Source organism: Patella vulgata, chromosome 9 (genome assembly GCF_932274485.2).
Source record: "Patella vulgata chromosome 9, xgPatVulg1.2, whole genome shotgun sequence".
Taxonomy (NCBI): domain Eukaryota; kingdom Metazoa; phylum Mollusca; class Gastropoda; family Patellidae; genus Patella; species Patella vulgata.
Genome location: NC_065887.2, coordinates 31,897,565 through 31,922,929, shown reverse-complemented (window position 1 = coordinate 31,922,929; position 25,365 = coordinate 31,897,565). Strand labels below are relative to the sequence as shown.

At 37.1% G+C, this 25,365-nt stretch overlaps 1 protein-coding gene across 1 annotated transcript; it reads left to right on the top strand.

Annotated features, from left to right (window-relative positions):
- The first annotated feature begins 1,026 nt into the window (after positions 1–1,026).
- On the top strand, positions 1,027–17,742 carry LOC126832130 (inhibin beta A chain). The gene is made up of 3 exons (XM_050562837.2): positions 1,027–1,871; positions 9,868–10,221; positions 12,235–17,742. Exons 2-3 carry the CDS (start codon positions 9,885–9,887, stop codon positions 13,146–13,148), a joined length of 1,251 nt encoding a protein of 416 aa, XP_050418794.1. The 5' UTR covers positions 1,027–1,871; positions 9,868–9,884; the 3' UTR covers positions 13,149–17,742.
- Positions 17,743–25,365: the final 7,623 nt, after the last annotated feature.

Genomic DNA, 25,365 nt, shown 5'->3' with positions numbered 1-25,365 from the left:
AGTTCATGTAATATATGTCATTATAAGTAAGGATCAATCATTGTTTTATAATGCACACTATAAATCTCGATAAAATCTCTCCTGCATCGCGATGACAAAGCGTCACGTTTGCCCTATTGATGGTGACCCACGGCTGTTTAAAATAACGGTTATTCCACTATATAGGCTACTTATCTCGAACATCCAGACGTTTATTACTTTAAGTGGTCCAGCAGACGGTGTGGCTTTATATCTGTGTCTGCTTGTGTACATATATATGTATTTACAATGAAAGATTGTGTCTGTAGTTAACACGTTTTTAGTCTGAGACTTATCTAAGCGATAACTTACACTGATGTTAACACTTCACAACTTCTTCCACCCGGCACTACTAACATTTATATTCTTGGAAAATTTCTTGATACATTATTTTTAGTTAGTAGTTGCTCTCGTGACACTCCATAGCAACTTTTGATAAACTTTGATTCCCTCTGTAAGAGTTTTCGTTACAGTAGTTGGAAAGTGTAATTCTTATCAACGGACATACAAAGCTATATGGAATACGTAAACGTTTTGTTACAATGAGAATTTGGCATCCATATATTTTACTTACACAGCAACTCGCGGAAAATGCGTTTAATTTTGTTTTTCATCGCCGTGACTCTTTAGCACTGGCTATAACCTGTGCCATTAAACGGAGTGTTGGAGTTCACGTTTAAATCAGTACCAAATGGATTTTAGGGTTAAAACACGACAGTTGAGCACCAAATGGATTTTCTAAATGACCTTTCTTATCATTAAGTAATTATTGATTAGCTGGTTTCCGATTCCGTGCTTTTTATTGTGGATTTATGGTCAATCAGCAAAATCAATGATATCGTACTTCACTTGTTTTGTGTCGAATAAACACGGTATCGCATTAATATAATTGGATAATCTGAGTGATTAACATTGATTTAACGACATTTCGCATCGTCAGCAACTTATCTGACTAATTGTACTTTGCATTCTGATTGGCACTGGTGATCGATATTGATTGGAGAGTAACCAATCGGATTTAGCCGAACTTATTTTAAGTTTTGAAAACGAGACAGCCGGGTAGAGATAAATAGCGCATAGTTTTGAAACATCGTATTTCAACAAAGGAATCTGCTATCGGCACTGGTGAAATATAAACAAAGGATCTTCTTAATATCAGTTGGATAAAGTTTGCCATTTCATTCAATAACCGGTTTTTATCATTGGCTACCTTCGTCTTGATTTGTTCGGGTGTGATTTGATTTTAACTGAAGAAACTTAATTAGATTGGTAAACCTTTGAATGCTGACTCTTCTAAGGTTAGTGTCAAATTTCTGAAACTTTCATTGGCAAGGTTCGGAAATTCGTTCGTTGATTGACAAGTCAAAGTAAATTAGTAAAGGCATATAGCGCGTTCGTCCGGAGAAGTTAACAGACATTCTGCGCGTAACTTATATTCTCATGGTGTTTGTCCAACTTTAATTGACAGAATTTAATAAATTAAACTTTGACATTCTACGTAAATTTAATTCTGTCACCGTGTTTGTCAAACCTGGACGCCGAAAAGTAGTTAAACAGTTTCAACTTTGACATTCTACGCGAAAGGAAGATCACCATTATTGTGCAAGTTAAAAGTTGAACGGACGAAGTCAATGAAGTTAACACTTTCACGTCGAGTTTCTACGTATAATGGAGCTTTGATGACGTCAGAAATGTTTGTAGAACATGAATTAATAGAAGTTGATATATTCCCGTAAGACAGACACTCGCAGTGAATGAAACTAGCCGATCACGTGTGTAGAAGTGTTTGTTGTGTAATTTAGGTATAATCACCGACAGCTGATACGGCCATCTTTTATCACGGAAACAGACAGGTAAAATACTATTTTTATACTATTCTAAGAGATACCTTCATTTCTATCATTCCACGGCGCTATTGTAATATTGTTTTTTGTGGTTAGATGTAACTGTTGTAAAGTAGGACTATTGGTTTTTTTCTTACTTATTACTGACAATACAAAGTATATATAAAAAGACTTTTTACTTACTTCATTAAAGATACTTTGTCACATAGTCCAAGAAAATAATTTTATATTTTTAAAAATAAAATCATATTCATAATAACTCCAGACATATCTTAATATCGAAAATCCAAACATTGACATAGTTACAATAAGTGAGTAAGGCGCTGCAAGTTGACTTACCAAGAGGTCCGGGGTTAGATGATGGTGTTGGGCGACGGGAATTTCAGTGTGGTTTATACAAATCAGTCGCTGTAGCACGGGGGGAAGGGGGGGGGGGGGCTGACACGGACAGTGTTTAGTCGTTCGGGTGGACGGAAGTCCGAGTCGGCGTGCACGTGAAAGAACCCTTGACATTTGGAATTCGATCTAAGAGTAGGCCGTGGCAAAATTTCCTCATAGCACACATAGCGTACGCCCGTCTTCATTAGCCCAGTCGGAGCAGAAAAGAAAAGTATAACGTTAAACCCCATTTCAATTCAGACAACATTTTTTTTAGAGCGCATTCGTTAAACTCTATGATTGTCACTCGAAACATTTGTATGAATAGTAAGCGATGACTTGGCAACTCTTGTCTCCAATTTTGCATTCTATCTAATTTTAACATCCTTGGTGTATCGGTGTAGTCAAATTGAATTACATTTTTTTGCAATAGTATTCAGATTGCATAATATACATTCAAGTATATGACGTAATATTTCATATTAAAGCGGGCATTTGCTTCAACAATTAAGCCTAAAGTATACAAACCCTTGTTAGTTTCCCAAACATGAGTGTTCGATAGAATTACTTCAAAAGAGAATGGGTTGCAATGTATAGCGCTCTCGGACAATCAACCTTTCGGAACGAATACTGAGTGAGCTTAGCCTGTCTTGCGAGGGACTAGATGAATGACGTTCTTATCGAACATTCTTGATCAGATCGTTCAGTTTTCTAGTGGTTAGGACCCTTCCCCTTTTTCTGATTTCTAGTTGAACGAGATATATTCTACCAATGCCAGTCAGTTCCCAATCCATTTTTATAGCAATATGTACATATTGCATATTACAATCATAGCCAAAGGATCGCACATCTTGGAGCTACAGTAGTTCACTAGGCAGGGCACTAGCTAGCTAACCTGGGAGGAAGGGGGGGGGGGGGGTTCGATTAGGGTTTTGGTCGTGACAAATGCCCAGGATTTTCCAATGGCAAGGGACAACTCATAGTCCTTTGGATGTTACATAAATTGCTGTCCGGGCCCAAATTCCCAAATAGTACATCGCAGGCTGTGGCGAATGCCCGTCTTCATTAGCCTACTTGGCACAGCAAAAGTATATTGCACCTCTTTTTCATTCATGTTAGTAAAATGAATTGTCTACATATCGTAAACACACGAATGTCAAGACTTGCTAAACAACGACGTATACCGCACTACAGCCAAGAATACATGTTGAATGAAGATAATTAATTCGAGTCGTCAAAGAGTTTTTTTACTTCCTTTTATTTAAGTTGATAAATTACACAGATTGACCACAGATTGGTCGTGTCAGAATAAATTGCTTGTATCGTGACTAAAATAAAATATGTCAAATATGCTAACTCTTTATATTTAAAATTTAAAGGACAATATTGGTGTCAGTCATTATAAAATATGTGATAGAGCTCATTAAATACATCCCAAATATAATTTTAACACAGAGATCATTGCTACGGGAGATGTGTAACAAGCACGTGAAGAAACGGGAAGTGACGTCAAACATGGCAAACACGAGTTGTCCTTCTATATAACTGACTGAAGTAACGAGCGATAACAGACAAACGATCGAATTTCATTTCACTGATAATTCAGTTGAAGACGAAAAGTTGTTATATGAGACAATGAGAGGATATCTGACAATTCAAAAAAAAAGTTATATAGAAGGACATGAGCAAAGAATGAAATGGAATGGGGTTTAATTGGCAAAATTATTATGAACACAGAATTTAATGGAATGGGAGAGGGTTTAATTAGGAAAATATGAACAAAGAATAACCACTCAACTATCCCCCTTCCCTCCTAAACAAAAAAGAACAACAACACCCAAAACCATCCAAAAAAGCATGCGCAGGATCACGGTAGATATTTATGTGTGTTTTCTGTACGATACCCATTCATTACATTTTATATATACATACGTTTATGAAATTGTTAAATAATCGTAAAAATATAAGTACAGTGCAATTACTTTTATTAATTAGTACAACTAAGTTCTTGGAAATATCGGGTTGACGTGTGGTAAAGTCACCGAACTCCCTTTATTTTTCTGCTGAGCGCAATGTCAATGACTCGCCTAATAGCTCGGCACGCGTACATTAACTGCTATTTAAATGAAGTCGTTTATACTGATGGCGAACCCGAACGCGGAAAACCGCAGAGATTGGCCCCAGAGCGAATTTTTGAGAATAGTTGGCGCGAAAGATTTTCATTAGCCAGTCAGAGTGTGAGGTCGAAAGTTATACATGTGACGTGTCTAATGATGTATAGCGGGATATGGTCAAATCGAAAATGCACCACTTTCATCTGTGAATTTCCGTGCGTATCGTCGCTTTCAGTACGAACGATTATTCGCGCGGAAAATCACAGAGGTCGCGATCACGTTCGCGCTCAGTATAAATGCCCCTTTAGAGTGAGAGTAGGATAAGTCTACTTTTATCATTATAGTATTCTTAAAGTCAGAGACGTAAAACCTAAGCACACCCTATACTGTAGCACGGTGAAGTAAGGGTATTCGCGAGTTATACTCGCATATTATAGCGTTTTAAAGTGTGAATAGGTTAAACGTAAATAATTCTAAATTAGCGAGAGAGAAAGGTGGGGTTTAACATGGTACACTTTTATTTCAATAATTCGCTTGCGCGTAGGGTCATTAGCAATGGGAAGAAACCGAAGCAGGGCCCAGGAGAGGGGGGACAGCTGGGACACTTGTCCAGGGGCCCGGAGCCTAGAGGTATGCCAAGTAATGTTTTTAAAAAATTTGTTGACATAAATTAATAAAAAAAAAATACACTGTTACTTGATGGTAAAGTAGAAAAAAACGACGATTTTTCTGAATGTGTGTACTTAGTGGCGTGGGTAGGATTAGAATCGGATTCTGTCGGTCCACTTTTTTGGAAAATTTGGTGAATTAAAAACTATAAGCCACCTTCCCGGGCTTTTGGGCCGTTTGAGGGTCTCGTCACCGTCAGGGTATTCATGTCCCGGCGGGTAATCGGGGCCTAGTCGTGGCCTGTAGAACACTATGATGGTCATGCCTGCGGTTATCCATCGCTCTAGGTAGGCTGACTGGTATCCGATCATTAGAAAGGAAACTGAAAGTGAAACGTTTACTTTCGTCTTCGTTTTTCAATATGTTTGCTAAGGAAACTGAAAGTGAAACTTTTACTTTCGTCTTCGTTTTTCAATATGTTTGCCAATTGCGGATTATTTTTCGACTAATGTCCGGGAGAAGCTTTTTATCCTTTCGGCCATACTTTCATTTGAGTATTTCTACATCAGTTAAACTAAATCGTATTTGGTGTGTCATATGTTCTGTTAACTCTCATTTTCTGTGTTTAGCAAAGTCACCCCAGACATATGCCACAATGATGCTAGAGAACATGTATCTTTCAAATATTTGGAGCCCAGGGGCAGAACCCAATCCTCGCAGGGATGTTTCTCCCAGGGCCCGGACCCTGAACCAAAGGACCCAATGACAGACCTTCTGATCTATATATAGACCACTACCCCTCAACCCCCAATCCTTTTAGTGCTGGTCATAGTACATTGATAGACAGTTGGAATACTGTCAACTAAGATTTATATTAAGAAAGAGGTATCTCGAGCTTTAAGGTTGGGCCATATGACAGATCATTCCGAAAAAGAATAAAAATACGTTTTATGCAATATTAAGCCAAACCCCTTAGAATCAATCATGACAAAGCATTTTTCTAGATCGCCTTTAGGTAAAGATATGTTTCGGTAAGTTGGTATTAGATATATATGTATATAGTTTATGTTCGCAATCTCAATTTCAATTTGTAAATCTTCTGGCACAGACAGTGGATAATTTAGCACACTATTTGTCATGTAAGTATTAGATAATAGTATACCCACTAACTTTTTTATAATGATGAACTTAACGACCTGATAGATACAGAAGTAGATGATTCTGCCAAGTGTTGCGTTATGTTACATAGTTGGCAATGTTCTTTAACTTTTACAAAATGTATAACAACACCAAAACATCACAGGTTCGAATCCACGCGCCAACCCGAGTTCACTTATGGGATTTTTTAAAACCCAGTTCTTCTGGCCACACGCACAGTGCACGAAATTATAAGAACGTGATCTTTATTGGTGTTAGTCATAATGAATTTATTTATTTGATTTCGTTCGTCTTCGGGACATGGTGGACAAGCCATTCCGTGTGTAAGTAGCGCATATCAGTTGCAGCGCTGGCAAAATTCTCCATTGTATTTCCCAGATGATTACAGGTATAACCACAGATAGCAATATACCATGTCTTATGGTTATTGTTTTAAAGTCCATTCCATTCATTTCATTTGGGGAGCAGCGATGGCTTAGTGGGTAACACCCTGGCTGGCGAACAGGGAGACCTCGGGTTCACTGTTGGTCGAGAAAGCTTCTCGGATTTCGGGTGCGGTTTCACATTGCCTAGTTGAAATTCGATATGAGCAGGCCGTAGTTCCGCTCTCCGGCAAAAATTTCCCTCGTAGCATACTGTATGGCGTACGTCCGTCTTCACTGACCCAGTCATTGCAGAAATTCCATTTGAATGACTTTTACCTTTTATAACTGACAGGGGAAACTGCGTTCTTCCCGGATTTTTTAGATTTTTAAAATAACTAAAACACTCCATATGGCGTCATGACAGGGACCATCGATCTATAAATAACAAACCAATGGCACGTGTTACATAGTTGCACTTAGTACCTAAGGAAGGTCCACGGATAGAAGGATGTTATCTTGCCATGGACACTGCCATTACCTTATTAACTGTGGTGCTGTTCTCCTTCACGTGTGGTTTCGAATCCCCGGTTGTACGTGGCAAGGAGTAGGGTCGCCTGTCCAACCGGTTTCCTCCCACTGCTAAAGACCCCCACGCGCAAGCGAATTATGTAAATAAAATTAAACCATATGTTAGTCCCGAAATGACCTAGTTTGTGTCGTGTGGACGTTAAACCCCATCTCTCTCTCTCTCTCTCTCTCTCTCTCTCTCTCTCTCCTTCACGTACCATTAGACATATTTCTCTGGTAAAGTGTACGTGTTATTACATTAGTTTGTCTTTTTGTTATTTATGACTTTGAATTTGGCTGCTTTGTGGGGAGATGACGATACCTACTATTATCGTTCGTGGTGCTGGTTTATTTATTTACAGTGTCTGACGGTTCCTTTCGAGACGTGACGTCATATATACTACGCGACTCAAAACAGTTTGCATTTCAGGTTTTGAATATTCGAAACTATGTAAATACTAGATATTCTGCAATAGATTACGGTCTCCTTTAAAATAAGAGAAGCGTTCAACATTTAAATACAATCACAAAGCATGCAATTACATCTAGTCTACAAAAATGTAGCTGGAAGGTAAAGTAATTACAGAGAAACAAATATTTTATTATCAGCATATGGGTTGTAATAAAGGGTGTTTAAAGTAATACGTTTTTGAAAGTTATAACTAAGTACTGGCAAAGTGTTTTCTGGGAAGTGTGTACTAAGTGAACCTTAACGAATAATATAATTCAATTTAAAACAACATGAAACAAATAATAATAATTTTCGGTATTCGGCTTGTTAAATATTAAGTAACTCGTTTTACAAACATTTGAAATATTTACTAGTTATTGGCAGCAAGGTGTCTACTGGAAAATATGTTATAAGTTAAATAAGGGACTTTAAACGTTGAGTTGCAACTGTAGAAAATCGAGACACCCAATCTTACTAAAAAAAATGCTGGATTCCCTGAAAAACACACATAGGGCCAGCACAGGACAAAATGTAACTGACAGCCCATCGGCTTGTTGTCTGCTCGATTGACGTAGGGGGTGCTTGGTATTTCTTGTTTGAATGGTTAGCGGTTATGATAGACTTGAACGTACAACATACTCTGTGATTAAACGACAGATAAAGAAATTGGCTGAGGATAATTTACTTAGGCTTCGACGTGTATGGTAAATCGACAAATGCAATCTGAAATGGGCCCTCGCTCAATCAAGACACGTGACTAACAAGGATACTTAAAATAAATTTCTACGGTTTTGAGAGGGATTTGAAGCACCCGTTTGATACGTTTTTAGTTCAAATATATCATCAAATCACACTGTTTAAACATGACGAGGCATCTTTAAAATAAAGTAACTGTAGTTAGTTAGTTATACCAACCGACATTAAAGTAGATAGTTGCCACATCTTGTCTCACATAGTAACAACCAAAGAGTGTTAATAGTACGCTGCAAGTAGTGCAGTTAATAGTATCCGAATAATACAAAATCCATTCCTTAAAATAAAGCATCGTCATCATCAAATTTTTTTTATGTTAGTTAATAGACTAACCGACCTTGAGGTAAATAGTTGCCAAGTATTACTTTTACGTCACACTGTCAGCAAATACCTTGCTAATACGTTTTACAATAATCCTAGCCAAAGAAGTGCCGAGATATTGCAAGACATATCTATTCCGCCGGTGCATGGTACATATCAACATTCATGAAATAGAGGTACTAATATCAAACTGGAATGCTTGAAATTTACAGAATTTGAAATAAATAAATTTTAATGATTTAACCACTATATTTTTGTTCTCAATTACATGTTGGGATTGTTAAATTAAATTCTTTGCATTTTTAGTGAAGATATTTACAAATAGATTCAGCATTGCTAATCTATTGGTGTCTGTAACAATTTCTGGAACGCGCTCTGAATTTTAAAGGTACTTAAAATGTCATTCCTATATTAGTCATTTTAACATAAGCACCATAATCCTTATCATATCCGATCTCACAAGCCATGGTCATTGAACCCAGATGACAAGTAAAACTTCCCGAATATCTCGCATAGTAAATACAAATTGTTATATATAAATCTCCAGATGACCCAGATATAGATGGGTATAATTTCATTGCATTTCGTTTTTATCACGAACTTCAAACTCAGAATGATCATTTGAAGACCCTGAACAAATTATAGTTTTGGACCAGTAACTGTACCTTAAACGCTACTCATCATCTTGGTGTTGTTGTTTTTCTTCTTCGGGGCGACACTCTTCGATGAAAGTCTAAGACTCCGTCAGTATAAATACGTTCGACATGAAACTTGGTATGCCTTTTCTTTGGACAATTGCGCATCGATTCCATCCTGATGGCAATGACGTCATGTCCGGTTCATGGTCCATATAGTACGATCGTACTTGTCTCTTAAATACTGTTCACATATCATACTAAATTATACGGTCGTTAGAAATACGGATTAGTCTGTGCGATAGAGATGTGCAAGTCATTTTTTTGTGAACGTGGGTGTACATCGTACATGTTGCTGTTGCCCAGATCGTTATCGATAAAAATTGTTTACTTATGTTTGCGCAAGAGTGTATAGTCCAGGCGAGGCTATAACACACGCTTTGTATAAGTGAATTATATTTCATTAATCTATTTTAAACTGTTAAGACACAAGAAAACATTTATTCTAAAGAGTGTATATTTTTGATGACGTCAGTTAAAGGATAGGTTGTTTTGGATATTTAACTATTTCATTTTACATATTAAAAAATTCATTTTACATACGAAATAAATCGTTTTGTATACTAGTAACTTGTAAATTCTATCTCATTTCAGTGTGTCAATCAAGTGCAATGTCAGCGTTATTTAAATATCAGTTTGTCTTTTGGGTTGTTCTGGCAGTCATTGATGTCACATCCTGTTCACCGCCACAGGCCGATAAAAAATGTCGACCTGGCGCAAATAATCCAAGATGTCGGTTCAACATGGATGATTTTACTAAACACTTATACAAGCTGAAAATAAAACATCAGATCCTTGCTAAACTGGGTTTGTCAGAAATACCTACTCCTCGACCTGCCAGAAAGGAGGAGAGAACCTTAGATACAAAGAAACGTGAAAATGTCACGATCTCCCCGACACCTATTAAATTCAACGTAACAAAGTTATTAGTATTGTCCACGGCATCAGGTCAGTTCAATATACGTATGCTTACAAGTAAAATCATAATATTAATAGTATTACCAGTAATTTATAATGGTATAGGTAAAGGAGGGGGTGGTAATTAACCCAGGCATTTGTTTATCCAACGACTGTATGTGACAGCATGTTCGTTCGTTCGTTTCTAGAGTTTTACGTCCACTTCCACCTAAGGTGATATCGTAGACAATGAAATGAAATGAAATGAAATGGAGTTTAACGTCCTACGTTTCTGCTCCTAACCTGGGCTAATGAAGACGGGCATACGCCATACAGTGTGCTATGAGGGAAATTTTGCCCGGACAGCGGCACTACGGCCTACTCTTATATCGAATTACAACTGTCAAGGGATCTTTTACGTGCACGCCAATGTGTACACGGGATCTCGGTTTTTCTTCCCATCCGAACGACTAGACAGCTTTCCTGGTCAGCCCCTCCGTCCTGCATCACTGACAAGGGAGAACCACGCCGGAAAATCTGGATGAACTTTCTCGGCCAATGCAGGGATCGAACACCCGACCTCCAGGCTAGCGAGCTAGCGTCTTACCCACTTAGCCATGTGAACCCCTCGTAGACAATGACAGCATGTGGACAGTGCCATACTTTTATAGCGACCTTGACTTTTGTGTATGCACAAGCGAGAAAAGTGGTCATCCGATGTGCTTGATATTGATATTTCCATTGTTCACAGTGGCTCCATTGGGAGGTCGCAGTATGAGAAGGCAAGGTTTTATAATGGTGGCCCAGCGAGGGAAGAAGCTGTGCAGGAAGCCCCGAACCAAACGACATTGGGTCCGAAGTGATCGAATGACTATAGGTCTCGAATAAACCTATTGGGGGTTTGGGAAGCGTTGAGTTTGCTGCTGATGGTCAACCCGTGTTGCTGTTACAATTTGTTAATTCTACCTTTAGAGATTAATTCAAGCATGCTTTTTTTTTGGTGCATTCTCCTTTAGAAATTCTACATTGAAATAGTTTGCGCTTTCGACAGAAAGCTCTAGGTACAACTTTGCATCATTGTGTGCATTTTGCTCGAAAAACTGTTAAATTTTGTTTTTCATTGACAACTTATATTTTGCGCCTGAGGTTTCACTCAGATTCCATACAAGCGACCCGGTTTTCCGATACCATCCCACCAACTGCTAATGAGATACCAAACCTGGACAATTTTGTTACGTAGACGTTAAATCCCATCTTTAATAATAACTAGTGATGTCAGGCCTTATCTATACGATGTTTTTAAGTATACATCAAAAGATCTAGTAAATGTTCTGAATATTGTTTTTGATTGAAGTAATTTAGTATTTCTCTTTCACAAAATATGTTCTATTTGTTGTTGTTTTTTATTTCTGGTTTAAGTTATGTCATAATGATAAGTAAGTTAGTTGAACTTATGAAAAATTGTTTCTATGCTGGAGATGAAATTATATCGATCTTGTTGGCGATTATCTTCCTCGTTCTAATTTACTGCTTTGCGTGCTAAAAGTATACTTCATAGAACCGTTATCCTCCAAATAGCATGATGTCTCTGAAAACGAAACAAATGTATTTTCAGCATCGGTAAACCAAGACTTTGAAAACCAAATATTAGTCTAATTAAAATTATACACACAGTTGTTTTATTTTTATTTTTGCTGTTTACTTCGTCTTGCTCTGAAGACAGTCAGGTCATCAACCTATCAATCGGAACTGGAAATTATCAAAATTAATCAGCTTTAAACTGGACACAAGAACAAATTAGATGATTTTGGGTGATTTTAAACGATTTTTACGAATTTTTAAACAAAGATTTGATATATTAAATGAATGTGAAAGAAATTAGTGCTAGATACACACGATTAAATGTACCAAGTATAAAAAGTGGACCCAGGTTTGATCGAAAGGCTGATTTGGACTCCACCAATCAAAATCGCGCATTACTGAACTCGCAATATAATCGATGCCTTGATTAAACAATAGCTATGGGCTTCTAATACTCAGTTCCTTTCTTTTTTGTCTTTTCAGAGAACTATACCAACAAAAATATTATCAAGTTCCAGCCTCAATTTGTGTTCAGTGATGAGTCGTCTGAAGAGGCAGGAAAAATGAAGATTAAAAGTGCCAACCTCTTGATCAAGGTGAAAAGGAAACGAAAGTCAAAGTCCTTTCGTACCAACAAAAAGCCTCTCACAGACTCCATGGGCGATGGTACGACTCCAAAAACCAAGAAAAGGCGCAGACGTCGAGAAAAGCCTATTTCTTTAACCGTGTCTACGGTGGATGAGTCCGGAAAACCCGACAAGAAGGTTGCTATGGTAAAGACGCGGGTTACTAAAAGCAAATGGTTCAATGTAACGCTACCTAGTTCCTTGATTCAGACGATGATAGACCAATCCCAGTCCTCGTTGCTATTACATATCAAATGCAGACGATGTCGTAAAAACGCCGAAATAATCTTAGTTCACGGATCGCGACGTCGTCGTCGCCATTTAAAAAAACACCGTAAAGGGAAATCTTTAAGAAAATCTAAACTAAATAAAAGTCGACCCTTTATAGTTCTTGTGGCATTTAGAGAATCTGCAGCAAGTCGTGTGAAACGAACTGCACAACGTTCTAGAGAATCGCAAACCCCTTTATGTTCAGGTTCATCCGCCAAAGGGAAGTGCTGCCGCGAGCCTATTTATTTTAACTTTACGGATGTAGGGTGGGGAGATTTCATACTTGCACCTGAAGGTTTTGAGACGGCAGAATGTAGAGGGGACTGTTACAGTGGTGGAAGTGAAAATACAAGGTCCATGATAACAGGAGACACGAAGAAAAAATGTCTACCCTACCAGTCACTCCCTTTGTCCGTTTTATATGACACAGGGGTGGGGAGTCCTTTTGTTAAAACTTTAGCGGACATGGTTGTAACAAATTGTGAATGTGCTCGCAGTTGATGATAGAGATTACACCTATATCGATAATCTCCGTCAAGTTTTTTCTTTGCGTCACCGTCATTATACGGTAACATTTAATTTGGTCTACAACAAAACGTCATGTCGTTTCTTGACCATGCGAATGTCGTATAGCCACATTCCAAGTATGACTACGGTGAAAAGTACAGTCCCGATTGACACTTGAAAAGAATTATTATAATCAGTAGACGGAAAGTAAAAGTGATCTCGAACTTAATTAATAACAACAGTACAATCCCGCTATGTCGAAATGGAAATGTCCATGACATTGTATTCGAGATAAACAAAGTTCGTATTTACGGAAATAAATTATGTGTGCTTGTTATCGCTTGGCTGCTGGAGCTATTGATGAACATTTTTGTAATTTTTTTTTCTCTTTAATACCATCAAGCTATTAATATTTTCAAACATTAGTTATGATTCTAAACGTCGTTAATAGATTTTGCTGTTTCCTGGACCCGGCACACAAGGAGGGGATACATATATACAACAACATCAAAGTTCAGCTGTCAGTCTTGATAAATCCAAGGAGCAATGTCTACCCCATGGAGAACGACTGTCTAGACCCCGAACGCACATGGATTTCTGCAACCTTCTTTTAGCGTGTATAGACATTCTGTTTTAAAGTTTGTGGCACACTTAAATTGAATGGTGATCTTGAAAACAGAAATGAAGTGCGGTTATAACTAAAGCGTTTGTGTTATGTGTGCTTGGAATTATGTCGACAGTCGAAACCTAAACTGATAATTAAACATCAACTAAAGTTAAAGAGACTAGATCGCTTTGATTTAGTAAAAATAAAGTATTAAAATGGATTGACTGTTTCGATTAAACGAAAGCTGAAAAGTTTGTATTGAAAGACTAAGCGGCGTGTTTACCAAGTTGGGCTTACTGTATCTCGCAACACTAGCTATGTCTGTGGACGTACAATTTTTAATGAAGAGAGATTAGCATACCACAAAACAAACGGACATACAAATTCAGTGTTATGTTCGACCCAAATCAAATAGGTGCGAAGAAACTCTGTATTTTGTATGGTTTTTTTTTGTGATATTAGATGTGATATATTATTCCATCTAAGGATAAGTCTTGTTAAGTTTATTGTTATGGACCGTTAAGAGTGGCCAGGCCAGTTAGCGTTTGAATATCGTCATATGAGAATAATGGTACACACCTATATATGATTTAAACAAATAAAAACGTCGCAAGTCAAAGTATGTATGAAAAATGAGTCCGACAACATCGTTGTGACATGATGGATGTTTTTGTCTCTAACGCAAGCCACTTACGTCCTGTGAACATAAAACCGTAGGGATATCCCTCGAATGTTGTAACACAAAGTAAGTAATCTTCTTTGACAGTGTGAGGATCTCGAATTTATTAGGCTATGATACCAATATAAAATGTTCTAGTCTAATGTTAATTATATGCTAGTCTATTGTTGTGGGCTTTATTTTTAAAAATGTATCCTAGTCGCGACTATCCAGAGCTTTCTTTGTGTCCTTAATGGAATTGTCGCCAAATGTGAATTCTGTTTTGGTAGACGGAGAAATGTAAATCCATGGGATGTTTTAAACGTGATTTTATTTATAGTAATGGCTAATGCTGTAATACAGACTTTGTTGTTAAATGTTTTAATTGTAACGCGCCTGCATAACGGACATTACGTCATTTATGTATATTTGCTTTAGACGAGATATAGAATGGTATTATAGTGATCCCAGTCAGGTTTATCTCGCGCCACATCTATACGTGAACACCTAGTCCTTATATAGAGTAATTTGTATAAGCCCATATGGAAATGTGGTCGTATATTGCCATCGCCTTTGTCCGTCCGTCTGTCCGTCGTCCACACTATACAGGCTACATTTATTATCTGATCGTTTTAAAATTTATATATGTTACATTAATGAGACGAAGAATGCCATTTAATTTGAAAAATTTCCGTTAATTATTTCTAGAGTTATGGTCCTAGTTGTAGAAGCTCGTGAACGCTCCATCGACTAAAGTTACCATCCTATCTATATTAAATGTGCGTGCATTATTTAAATTAGTAAAACGAAGAGGCATAACTAATGTCAGCAATTTGATATCATAACTACTAGAGTTATGGTCCTTGTTTCACTTTGTTAAACCCCATGAATGCTCTAACGACAAAAAGTTATCATTCGATTTGTATGAATCTGATATCAGTGTCGTTTAAATGCTCCCATTACCTAGATTAGTAAAACGTAGAATCCCATTGAATTTCTGTTCATACTTCTCGATTTATGATCCTTGTTTCACTTTGTTCATCCCCTTTGTTCAGCAATATCATTTCATTACTTCTAGAGATATGAGCTTGTTTCACATTGTCAACGCCTTGTGAACGCTCTAAAGGCAAAACTTGTCATCCAATTTGTATTAGATTTATATGCATTATGTAGATTAGTAAAACGATCTGTATAAAATTGATATCAGTATCGTGTAGATGCTCAAATTACCTACAAAAGAATATGCGACAACCCTTGTCGATTGCTGGAACGATTTAGCTGCTGTGGGTGTATGTTTCGATGCGTGGCAACCTATCTTTATTTTCTGTAGCCGAGACCACGGATACATTATCATTTGTTTAGGTGAGCGTCAAAGTGGAATCATTTCTATAATTTATATTTTAAATCGGTACATCATGCGCATGGCGTATGTCCATGGATTTGAGTAAGCTTTTTAAAAATGTCGAATGTGTAGGTTTTTAAAACGGTTTGTCTCGTATAATTATATAATATTCAACTAATTTATATACGGGGTTTTCCGTTATTTTAGCGGGTTATTAAGTCGGGTAAGTTGGTTTCGATGGCTGGCTGAAGTTGAAGGGCGGTCTATCCGATGTGACTAAAAAAAAGAAAAAAAAAAAGTCAATTAAAGTATTCATATCTTTTATATACAGTAAATTGTGTGCGCTTTTAATATTATTTTACGACATAATCTGTGCCATGCCTTTACTGAATCTAGGTGCGTTGGGTTTGGGGCGTTAATGAAGTTTGTAGTATCAGAGTCTGATAATCAGATGATTTATATTCTGTTAGTAGGTCCATGTCATTTGTTGAAATGAAAACCTTCATTGTGATACCAAAAGTAGGGGTTTCGGGTTGGTTATAATACCGAATGTAAACAAAAAATAATAAATCTCATAAACATGGATATATTAATGTATATTAAATGTATGTCAGTCATGAACAGTATTTACTGGCACGATGCATGTTTGTCCAAATAAATAGATTTTAAAAGACAGCATATCAAAGGTGTTAATTTACTGCTGAGTTATATTTTTGAAATCGTGGCAGTTATAACATATTTTTACAATAAAAGATTATTGTAAATTTCACAAATTCAAAATATGTATGATTATAGCTATGAAAAAGCCTGTATTAACAATACCTTTTAACGAACAGTTGTCATCATGCAATAACCTACCTACCCGATAGTTATGGAAACACATTCTGCACACAGAGATCCATCTACTTCATACTTCGAGAATAGATCTCTGTTCTAAATGGCCCCCATCTAACAATTAGTATACTGTATTATAATGCGGTCCTGCTCCGGTTCACATCTGTTATACCCAAAAAGACTAATTAAACCTTTCCAATTTTATTAAATGAAAGCTAACTGTGGACAGGCAGCCTAAGTTTAGTATAAGCGAAACACTGTCTTAAACACAAGTGCGGGCTAACTTTATTTCTCGATGGTGATTGGTCGACAATGGTTTCGAACCACTCATTGGCTTGTAACAATATTATATAACGTAGGCGAACGCATATGACAACTGATCCGGGCGTAGTTATTTATTGTATACTTAAACAGTTTTAAAATATTTTTTACTGGTTTAGAAAGTGGGAAATATTTATTAGATTTGAATGATATACACCACTCTTAGCAAACCTATGTGTCATTTTCTTTCCATTTATTTTCGGTTGGTGTCCAAGAAAAGCGAATCCTTGGCCAATGGTGACAACCAAACAAACGTATTTACAATCAAAAATCCATCAAAAGTTTACACGTAATTCTCCGTATCACGGGTTTTGATGTGTACATGACCACTTAGGATAAGCGCATAAATGAACTCGCTCTATTTTGAAATAAATTGTCTTCAGACGAAAAATAAAGTAGAATAAAGAGCAAGAAAGTAATACGGAACGGAATATTGATATAATTTCTTTTTTAAGTAACTCGCACTATTGGTTAAATTTATGAATTGTTAATATGATTGTTATCGTAAGTAGAAGTGGTACTTTTCAAACTACTTCCGGTGGATACCTATAAACACAATCTTATAGTAATTATCAGTTAAGAGAGTATTGTCATTAGTTGAAAAGTGATGTTATATAGGCTTATTGTGATATTATGATATTGAATATAAGAAACGTTATATTTTCTCTTGTACTGTAAACAAAAGTTAAATCCGAGGACGGAAATGTATTGAATTGTTAATGATTTGCAAATTATAAGTTGAATTGATTATCCCAGTGAAAATTGTTTTATTGTTTGTTATTCGTCGCTACTAAAATATTCGTATATAAATATATATTTAAATGTTCTTTAATTGTTCTTTGTCTGTTGATTGGTGGGACATTAGCAAACAAGAGCAAAACCGAGCTTATGTTTCTATCAGTGGGTTGATAGAGAGAAATGGGGTTTAACGTCCACTCTACACAAACTAGGTTCGGGACTAACATATGGTACAATTTTATTTCAATAATTCCCTTGCGCGTTGGGGTCTTTAGCAGTGGGGGGAAACCGGACGACCCGGAGAAAACCCACGAGGTTGGACAGGCCCTACTCCTTATCACATAAAAGCGGCTAATCGGGACCACGCCACTTGACCCAATGACAGACCTTAAGATCTGAAGCGCAAACATTAATCATTCGGACCCCCCCCCCCCCCACATCCATCATATTAAAGTAACTAAGTCCGAAAGGTAGAGATCGTCATCAAATGTTTAAAAATATGTAAATCAATATCGAAGGGGATATATAGCGGGGGGGGGGGGAGTGGAAGAGAGTTTTAACACCCACCCGACACAAACTAGGTCATTTCGGGACTAACACATGATTCAATTTTTGTTTTTTAATAATTCGCTTGCGCGTAGGGCTTTTAGCAGTGGGAGGAAACCGGAGGACCCGGAGAAAACCCACGAGGTAGGCCAGGCCCTACTTCTTGACACATAAAAGCGGGTAATCGAGACCACACCACTTGACTCAATAACAGAGCTTAAGATCAGAAGCGCACACATTAATCATTCGGATCCTCGCCCCCAATCATATTAAAGTAGCTAAGTCTGTAACTCAATATCATCCAAAGTCTTCGTCATCAAAAACACGAATTATTTGTCAATTTTAATCAACATTGATGTTATGATATTGCCGGGAAAAGATGGTCTTCTGATATCGAATATTTAAGACAAAATAAACATTTTACCATTGCTACACAAATCATATACCATAATGCGTTTCAGCGCCATCTGTAGAAAGTGACTCGAAGAACGAGGCTAGACATGTTCCACAAGTCAAGTCAAACGATGACGTCATATTCTTATCTGGAGAACATGCGCAACAAATACCCCTGATGTAGACTGGAATATCCAGACGCTATAAATTGAGACTTCTGAAATTAGAGTAAAAACGGAACGATTGAATGTAAATCAGTTTACATACATTCATATTACATTATTATTGTGACCCACATATTAGCGATTTAGCTCCTTTAAAGATGCATTTGACTTCAAATGACAGACCTATAAACACCCCTTTAGATCACCGGCTGTCTGAAATTTAAATGGATTAAAATAAATCCACAAGATTTAAAATTGTTTAACTATAAAATGGAATATCGAGACTTAGACTCGATTTTCAAGTACCGTTGCTACGGTAATAAACAATCTACGCTGCATGTTCAATCAGTCATAACTTCTTTCAGTATAAAGTAATTTGAATTGAATTTTCAATAAATTCATTTTTCATTATCTATTTTTGAACTATTATTATATCACCGGTCAGCTCTTTATCTAAATCTTACATAATGCATCTTTAATGATTTCGCTTTATGACAATGTCTCGATTTTCTCCTTATTAGGGCCAACCAATTTTATTGCATAACATATTTTGATCAGATATTTTAAAACAAATATTCCATCAAAGCTCATCCAAATATCAAAATTATCTTTATGGTGTCTCGGCCTTACTTGTATAGAACGGGTTATCTTTGTTGAAACAACTCCAATAAGCACCATCCAAGTAACAAATCTGTATGACATCAACCCATTTTCGATAAAGAAATTGAAAGTGTCTAAAGATTCCCTTTAAAGATGGGTTCCCGCGTACAAACTGGGTGATTTAACGGTATATATGGACTAAAACATATTCAAACTAATTAATTTGTCATAACTTTGCTTCAAATCCTTCTCAAACATTGTAATTGCGAAGGAATGCCCTGCTATAAAAATTCAATCAAACCAGGTCATGTTTACGTCACGTGACTTACCTCTCTTGGAAGTCAGAGGAGAATTCATTGCATACATAAGACGATGTTGCCTTTAATCGCTTACTATTTATAACAAATATCGAATTCTAATTAAATTCTCGGATTATCCACTACCCGCGTCTTTTTCCGTCATTTTTATCTCAGAAAGTGTTGTACGTCTAACTCTTCATAAAGTTTATCAACTTGTACATCAAGCGCTCAATGTTCGCGTGTGACCTTTGACATCACGCGTGCAGAAATTCCTAATCGTCGGGCTGTTGATTAGGGGAACCCTTACATTTTTGTCCTGTCTACGCTCCATGAGTGTTTTTCGGGGAATCCTGTATTTTTCTAGTAAGATTGGATATCTCTACTTCCATATCTACCAAAATTACGATACTTTTATTGGAAAATAACCACCCGATAAATACTTTTCTGGGAACCCAGTTACCCCCAAATTACACCCATGATGCACAACCAATTTCATTTGAAGCTTGAACAAATCTGAATACAAACTACACAGGCGAAATATCTACCAAATTCGGCTGAATTTCAAAAGTGGTTATTGAGAAGATGTGCCCCCCCCCCCGCCCCCCCCCCCCAACACTCACACACTCCCTGTCCGTGCATATTGAAGGGTACAAATTAATTTCAGAAGTCTGAAAAAAGCAATTCATCGACAACATATTTACCAAATCACATAGAAATGATCAATTTGGGAATAAAATTGTGAATATTTCCAACAATTTGATCCCTCGCGTCATTTTTGTTCAAATAACGGACCACCCACTGTCTACAAATAATAGATTTACGCGTAGGTGTTCATTTTGCAAGTAACCACAGAATGTAAATGTCGCTGTGATATAAAGATAGGTTGTCAAACAACCAAAATTACGCTCACGAGCAGCTTAATGGCCTGAAGTGTTCATACAGATTGTCTCCAATTTAATATTTGATAAAAAAAAAATACACCCAATTCAGTTTAATCTAAATCATGTCGACATTTACTTCAGTTTTATTTTTTGGCTGTTTACCCAATCTTGGCCAGACGAAAATATATCCTTCTTTGAGACTTTCGGGATTACACATTTTGTGATTAGTCGAATACTCATGATCAACCAACCAATTAATACCCATAAAAAACTACACAGCATCGTTTAAAAGGTCCTGTCTATCCGGAATAATGAAGGTCAAGTGTATAATTATGCAACCGCAATCGTTACAACACGTGTTTCTCTTAAACATCTATTGCAATCTTAATGGAGTGACCATCCGGAAAATAACACATTACATATATTACGCATCAGTGCAGTGGGCGTATAAAAATATATCTAAATCCATTTAGGTGATAATTTAAAAGGAATCTTTATTGATGAATACCAATTTCAGATCACTAATACTATTATAGCCTTTTCATTTGTCAAATTATTATCTACGGAAGGTGGAATGGAAATAATATATCGTCCTTATAAATATATATTAACTCCAACACGCGAAAAGTTAATTGAAACCCTTTAAGAGATATATATTTATCGCGTGGTGCCAAATCTTTCTGATTTTCTCGTTATATATAATAACACATCAGGTTTTAATTCATGTATATTGATGTATATTTGAGGTACATTAAAATACGTCTGTCTATTTACTTACCGATTGAATAATAGTTTATTGTCTTATCACCCTAGTTTTAAAAAACATCAACCGCAATTGCTAGTTCAAAGACATCTAAATGGGAAACAATCTAGCAGACGTGATTATGAATAATCAATGGAAGATTTTATCATATGTCTGAAACTGGACGATGACCTGTATTGAATGAATATTCGCCTAGCTTTTTCGGCTTAAAGACGCCCAGTCATTGAAATATGGATTCCATGTCACGTGGGAGCCGCGGTGGCTCAGTTAGTAAGGCACTGAGAGAGAGGGAGATGGGGGACCCGGATAAAACCCACGAGGTTGGACAGGCGATCCTATTGTCACGTAGGGCCCACAAGCGGGGAATCGAAACCACGCCTCTTAATACGAAACGCCGAGGTCCCGTGTACACAGCGGCCTCAACTATGAGTTCCTAAAACTATTTCTATAAATTTCATCTCAAACCTATTGCTACCTACTTCAAAAGGTATGTGTATGTGAGAAAGGTTATAATTATCACGTATTATTGATCGTCCAATATGTAATGGCTGATAGTTAAAGATGCATTATGTAAGATTTAGCTAAATATCTGGTCGTTCTATTGTATAATAGTTCAAAAATTCATAATGAAAAATGAATATATTGAAATTTTCAGTCCAATTAATTTATTCAGAGCAAGATGTGAATATTGGAAGTTTTGACAAGATTTAGCCAAAATAGTCCCGATTATCTGTTTTAAAGTTGAATAATTAAATGCCGCTGATGTTCTAATTCATTGACGAGCCAAAGACATGATTATATGCTTGTCAAGTAAACAAATGTCTAAATAATAATTTATATAACATTTGGAGACAAACAAAGACCTGCAATAGGCAGATGTAGCTCTTACATAATGCTTTTTTAAAAGTCATCCAAACTGTTATTATATTGTTTATAGCCGATATCGGCACTTTATCCACATCCAGCATCTGTTGCAAAGGTTTGAAGAAGTTCAGAATAAAACAATAAGGCATTATTGCACCTGTATTCCTTTGATGTTTGCCGCATGTTGATAAGACAATTTAACTCACTGCAATTGGATCATATCATATATCTTCCAGCTTCGAAGAAACATGTTGGTTTACCGTTGAAAGGGTAATGGAAACGAACATTATGGCCATATTTCCCATTGCCTGCAACCGATCATCCTACTATTATGACGTGGGGACTTTGACGTTTCAACTTATTTTCGGTATATTCAGGCCAGACCCATGTTAAGTTCAATCGATGCTAATAAGTCGAGACATATATGCACTAACAATGTATGTATTTTTTCAGCATTTGCTTGCTGTCTGAGTCATGGTAAAAAATAAAGTGTTCTCGTCCATCCAGGATGGACAAATAACTTTTTATGGTTATTTTTTTTATCGTTATTAAAAACGTACCGTATGAAAAAAACTGAAAACCGTAATTAACAATTTATGGGACGAAAACACTTTTGGTTTGACCATCACCCGGACACGAAATTCATTTTTTTCGTGAACCGTCATATACTACCCTGTCAAATTACTCTTACCAATTAGTTAGATTGCGTGCAATAGAATAGCTACATAAATTGGAGGGTGTGTGGCGGGCGTGACAAAATTATAGTTGTCTGCGATTAGAGACACACAGTTTTGTAAATGAAATTAAATGAAATGGGGTTTAACGTCCAACTTTTCTACACCAACCGAACTAATGGTGATATATACACCACGCAGTGTGCTATGTGTCGCTACGGTTTAGTCTTATTTCGAATTCCAACTATTAAGTGTTCGTTTACGTGCACGCCAGCGTGTACACAGAACCTCGAATCGGAACGACTAGATACTGTGCTTTGTCATGCCCGTCGTTCTGCACCACTGAAATGTGGAAACCTCGCTGGAAAATCTAGGAAAACTTTTGTGGCCAAGTCTCAATCTTGCCATGGCAATTAATACATGCCTCAAAATCAAATGTGGGACTGGTTTAGCTTGACTTCGGCTGTCATTATGAATCTGCATGTTCTTTGTCCAACAAACCAAATTAGCATCACCCACTTGATCCAGCTAGAGATATCCGTTACAGAAGAGTATAACGAAGCGAAAGAGAAATGGTATGGTGTGTTTAGAAAGGATAAAACTACTGTGACCCATGTCTACAATGACCACCAGCGCTACTTAGAATAATGTAACCTTGGGTTAACCACCAGTGCTACCTACTACAATAATAACTTCGGCGCTGTGGCCACAACCCAAGTCACCCCAATGATAACTAGATCAATGGGAATGCTAAATCAACGCAGTATCCTTGTTAATGAAATATATTTAAAAAGACAAAAATATGCCAGTGACGGCACAAATACTTGGATCCGCGTGTCATGATGCCCATCTCAATGAAAATATACGTAATATTAAAATTAGTAATCAGTCCAGACCACTAGAAAACAAATTATTCTCCCAAATCAAGAGCAGACGACCTGACCGATTTTTCCATAATCTTCAAAAATCAGGAACAATTCCAAATTTTCAACTTCTCCATAGTGATTTAGTTGAAATGAAATGAGGTTTAACGTCCTACTGTTCTGCTCCTAAACTGGGCTAATGAAGACGGGCGATTTAGTTGAAACATATATCATTAAATCGTATGGCTTCGTTATAGAAATGCAGTGTTGAGGTCGGCATAAAATTGTAATGCCCTTGCTTACTTGGTAGAGATTTCATGTGTAGAATGAAAGAACGAAATAGGGTTTAACGTCCTACTTTTCTGCACCAACCGGGATAATGGGGACGAGCATACAGTGTGTTATTAGGCAAGATTTGCCCGAAAAGTAATTTAATTCCAACTCTCAAGGGTTCTTTTTGCGTGCACACAGACATCTGAAGTTACCAGGCATACCGCCCTGCACTATTAACAAGGGGGAACAACACTGCAAAATCCATGGGGACTTTCTCTGACAACACCGGCACCGAACCCCCGGATCTCCTGGTTAGTGAGCCATCGCCTTACTTACTGGGTCATCTCGGCTCCCTGGATGCATGGACTTTTGTGTCTATCGATGATGTTTTATTTCAGCAGTCATGCGAGTGACTCAGAGATATGAATCAGCAAAATGACTCACAAATATTAGTCTAATTATGTCTGTTTCCATAAATCTCTCCATTCGGTGGTTCTATTCAATAGGAATCGTGGAGCTTGGAGTTGAAAACAGATTAATTAACTTTATTCCCAACCGCCGTGTCAATTTCCATCGAGTGTGACATTATGGTTGTGAATAAGAACATGAGCGTGGGTGGCTCTTTCTGTGAGGTCAAGAGAATTTAATATTTATTATGGGTAGAAAGGGGGAAAAGACAAACTCAATCAAAGAGGATAAGCGTGGAAGTTTTCTCAGTCTGAACTGATTTTAGAAACGCAAAAGCGTTACCATTATCATCAGCATGACAATGATTTATTAATAATCAACGTCACCAATGAGCTCTTAATCATTATCGTCAAAAAGGACACAACAAAACCACCACTGACTACATTTTCTCCAAATACAAAAAGTACAACAAACTCGTTAACTTGTAAAATAAATAAAAAGAGTTGTTTACTCTTTCTAGAACGGTCGTTCTCACTTCAAATTAGTGGCTCAGTGAGTACGACATTGATTCGCTAACCTGGAGGTCCCGTGTTCGATCCCGGTGTTGCCCGAGAAAGTTCATCGGAGTTTTCCGGCGTGGTTCAGTGGTGTAGGCAAGGGACAATATGGGACGCATGTAAAAGAACTCTAGACAGTTCGAATTTGAAATAAGAGCAGTCCGTAGTTCCTCATGTTCGTCTTCATTAGCCCAGTCGGAGCAGAAAAGTGGGAAGTTAAATCCCATTTCATTTCATTTCAAGTTTGCATAGCTAACCAACCCTTGTGCTATGATGAGTTTAAACATTTGTACTCTTAGGATAGCCTGATAAAAGAGAATTCCGGAATATTTATTTCTTACACCCAAAGAAACAATTCGGTACCAGTCGAAATAACTTTATTTATTTAATTCTAATTCATTGCCAGCTCTTGGGTACATTTCTCCA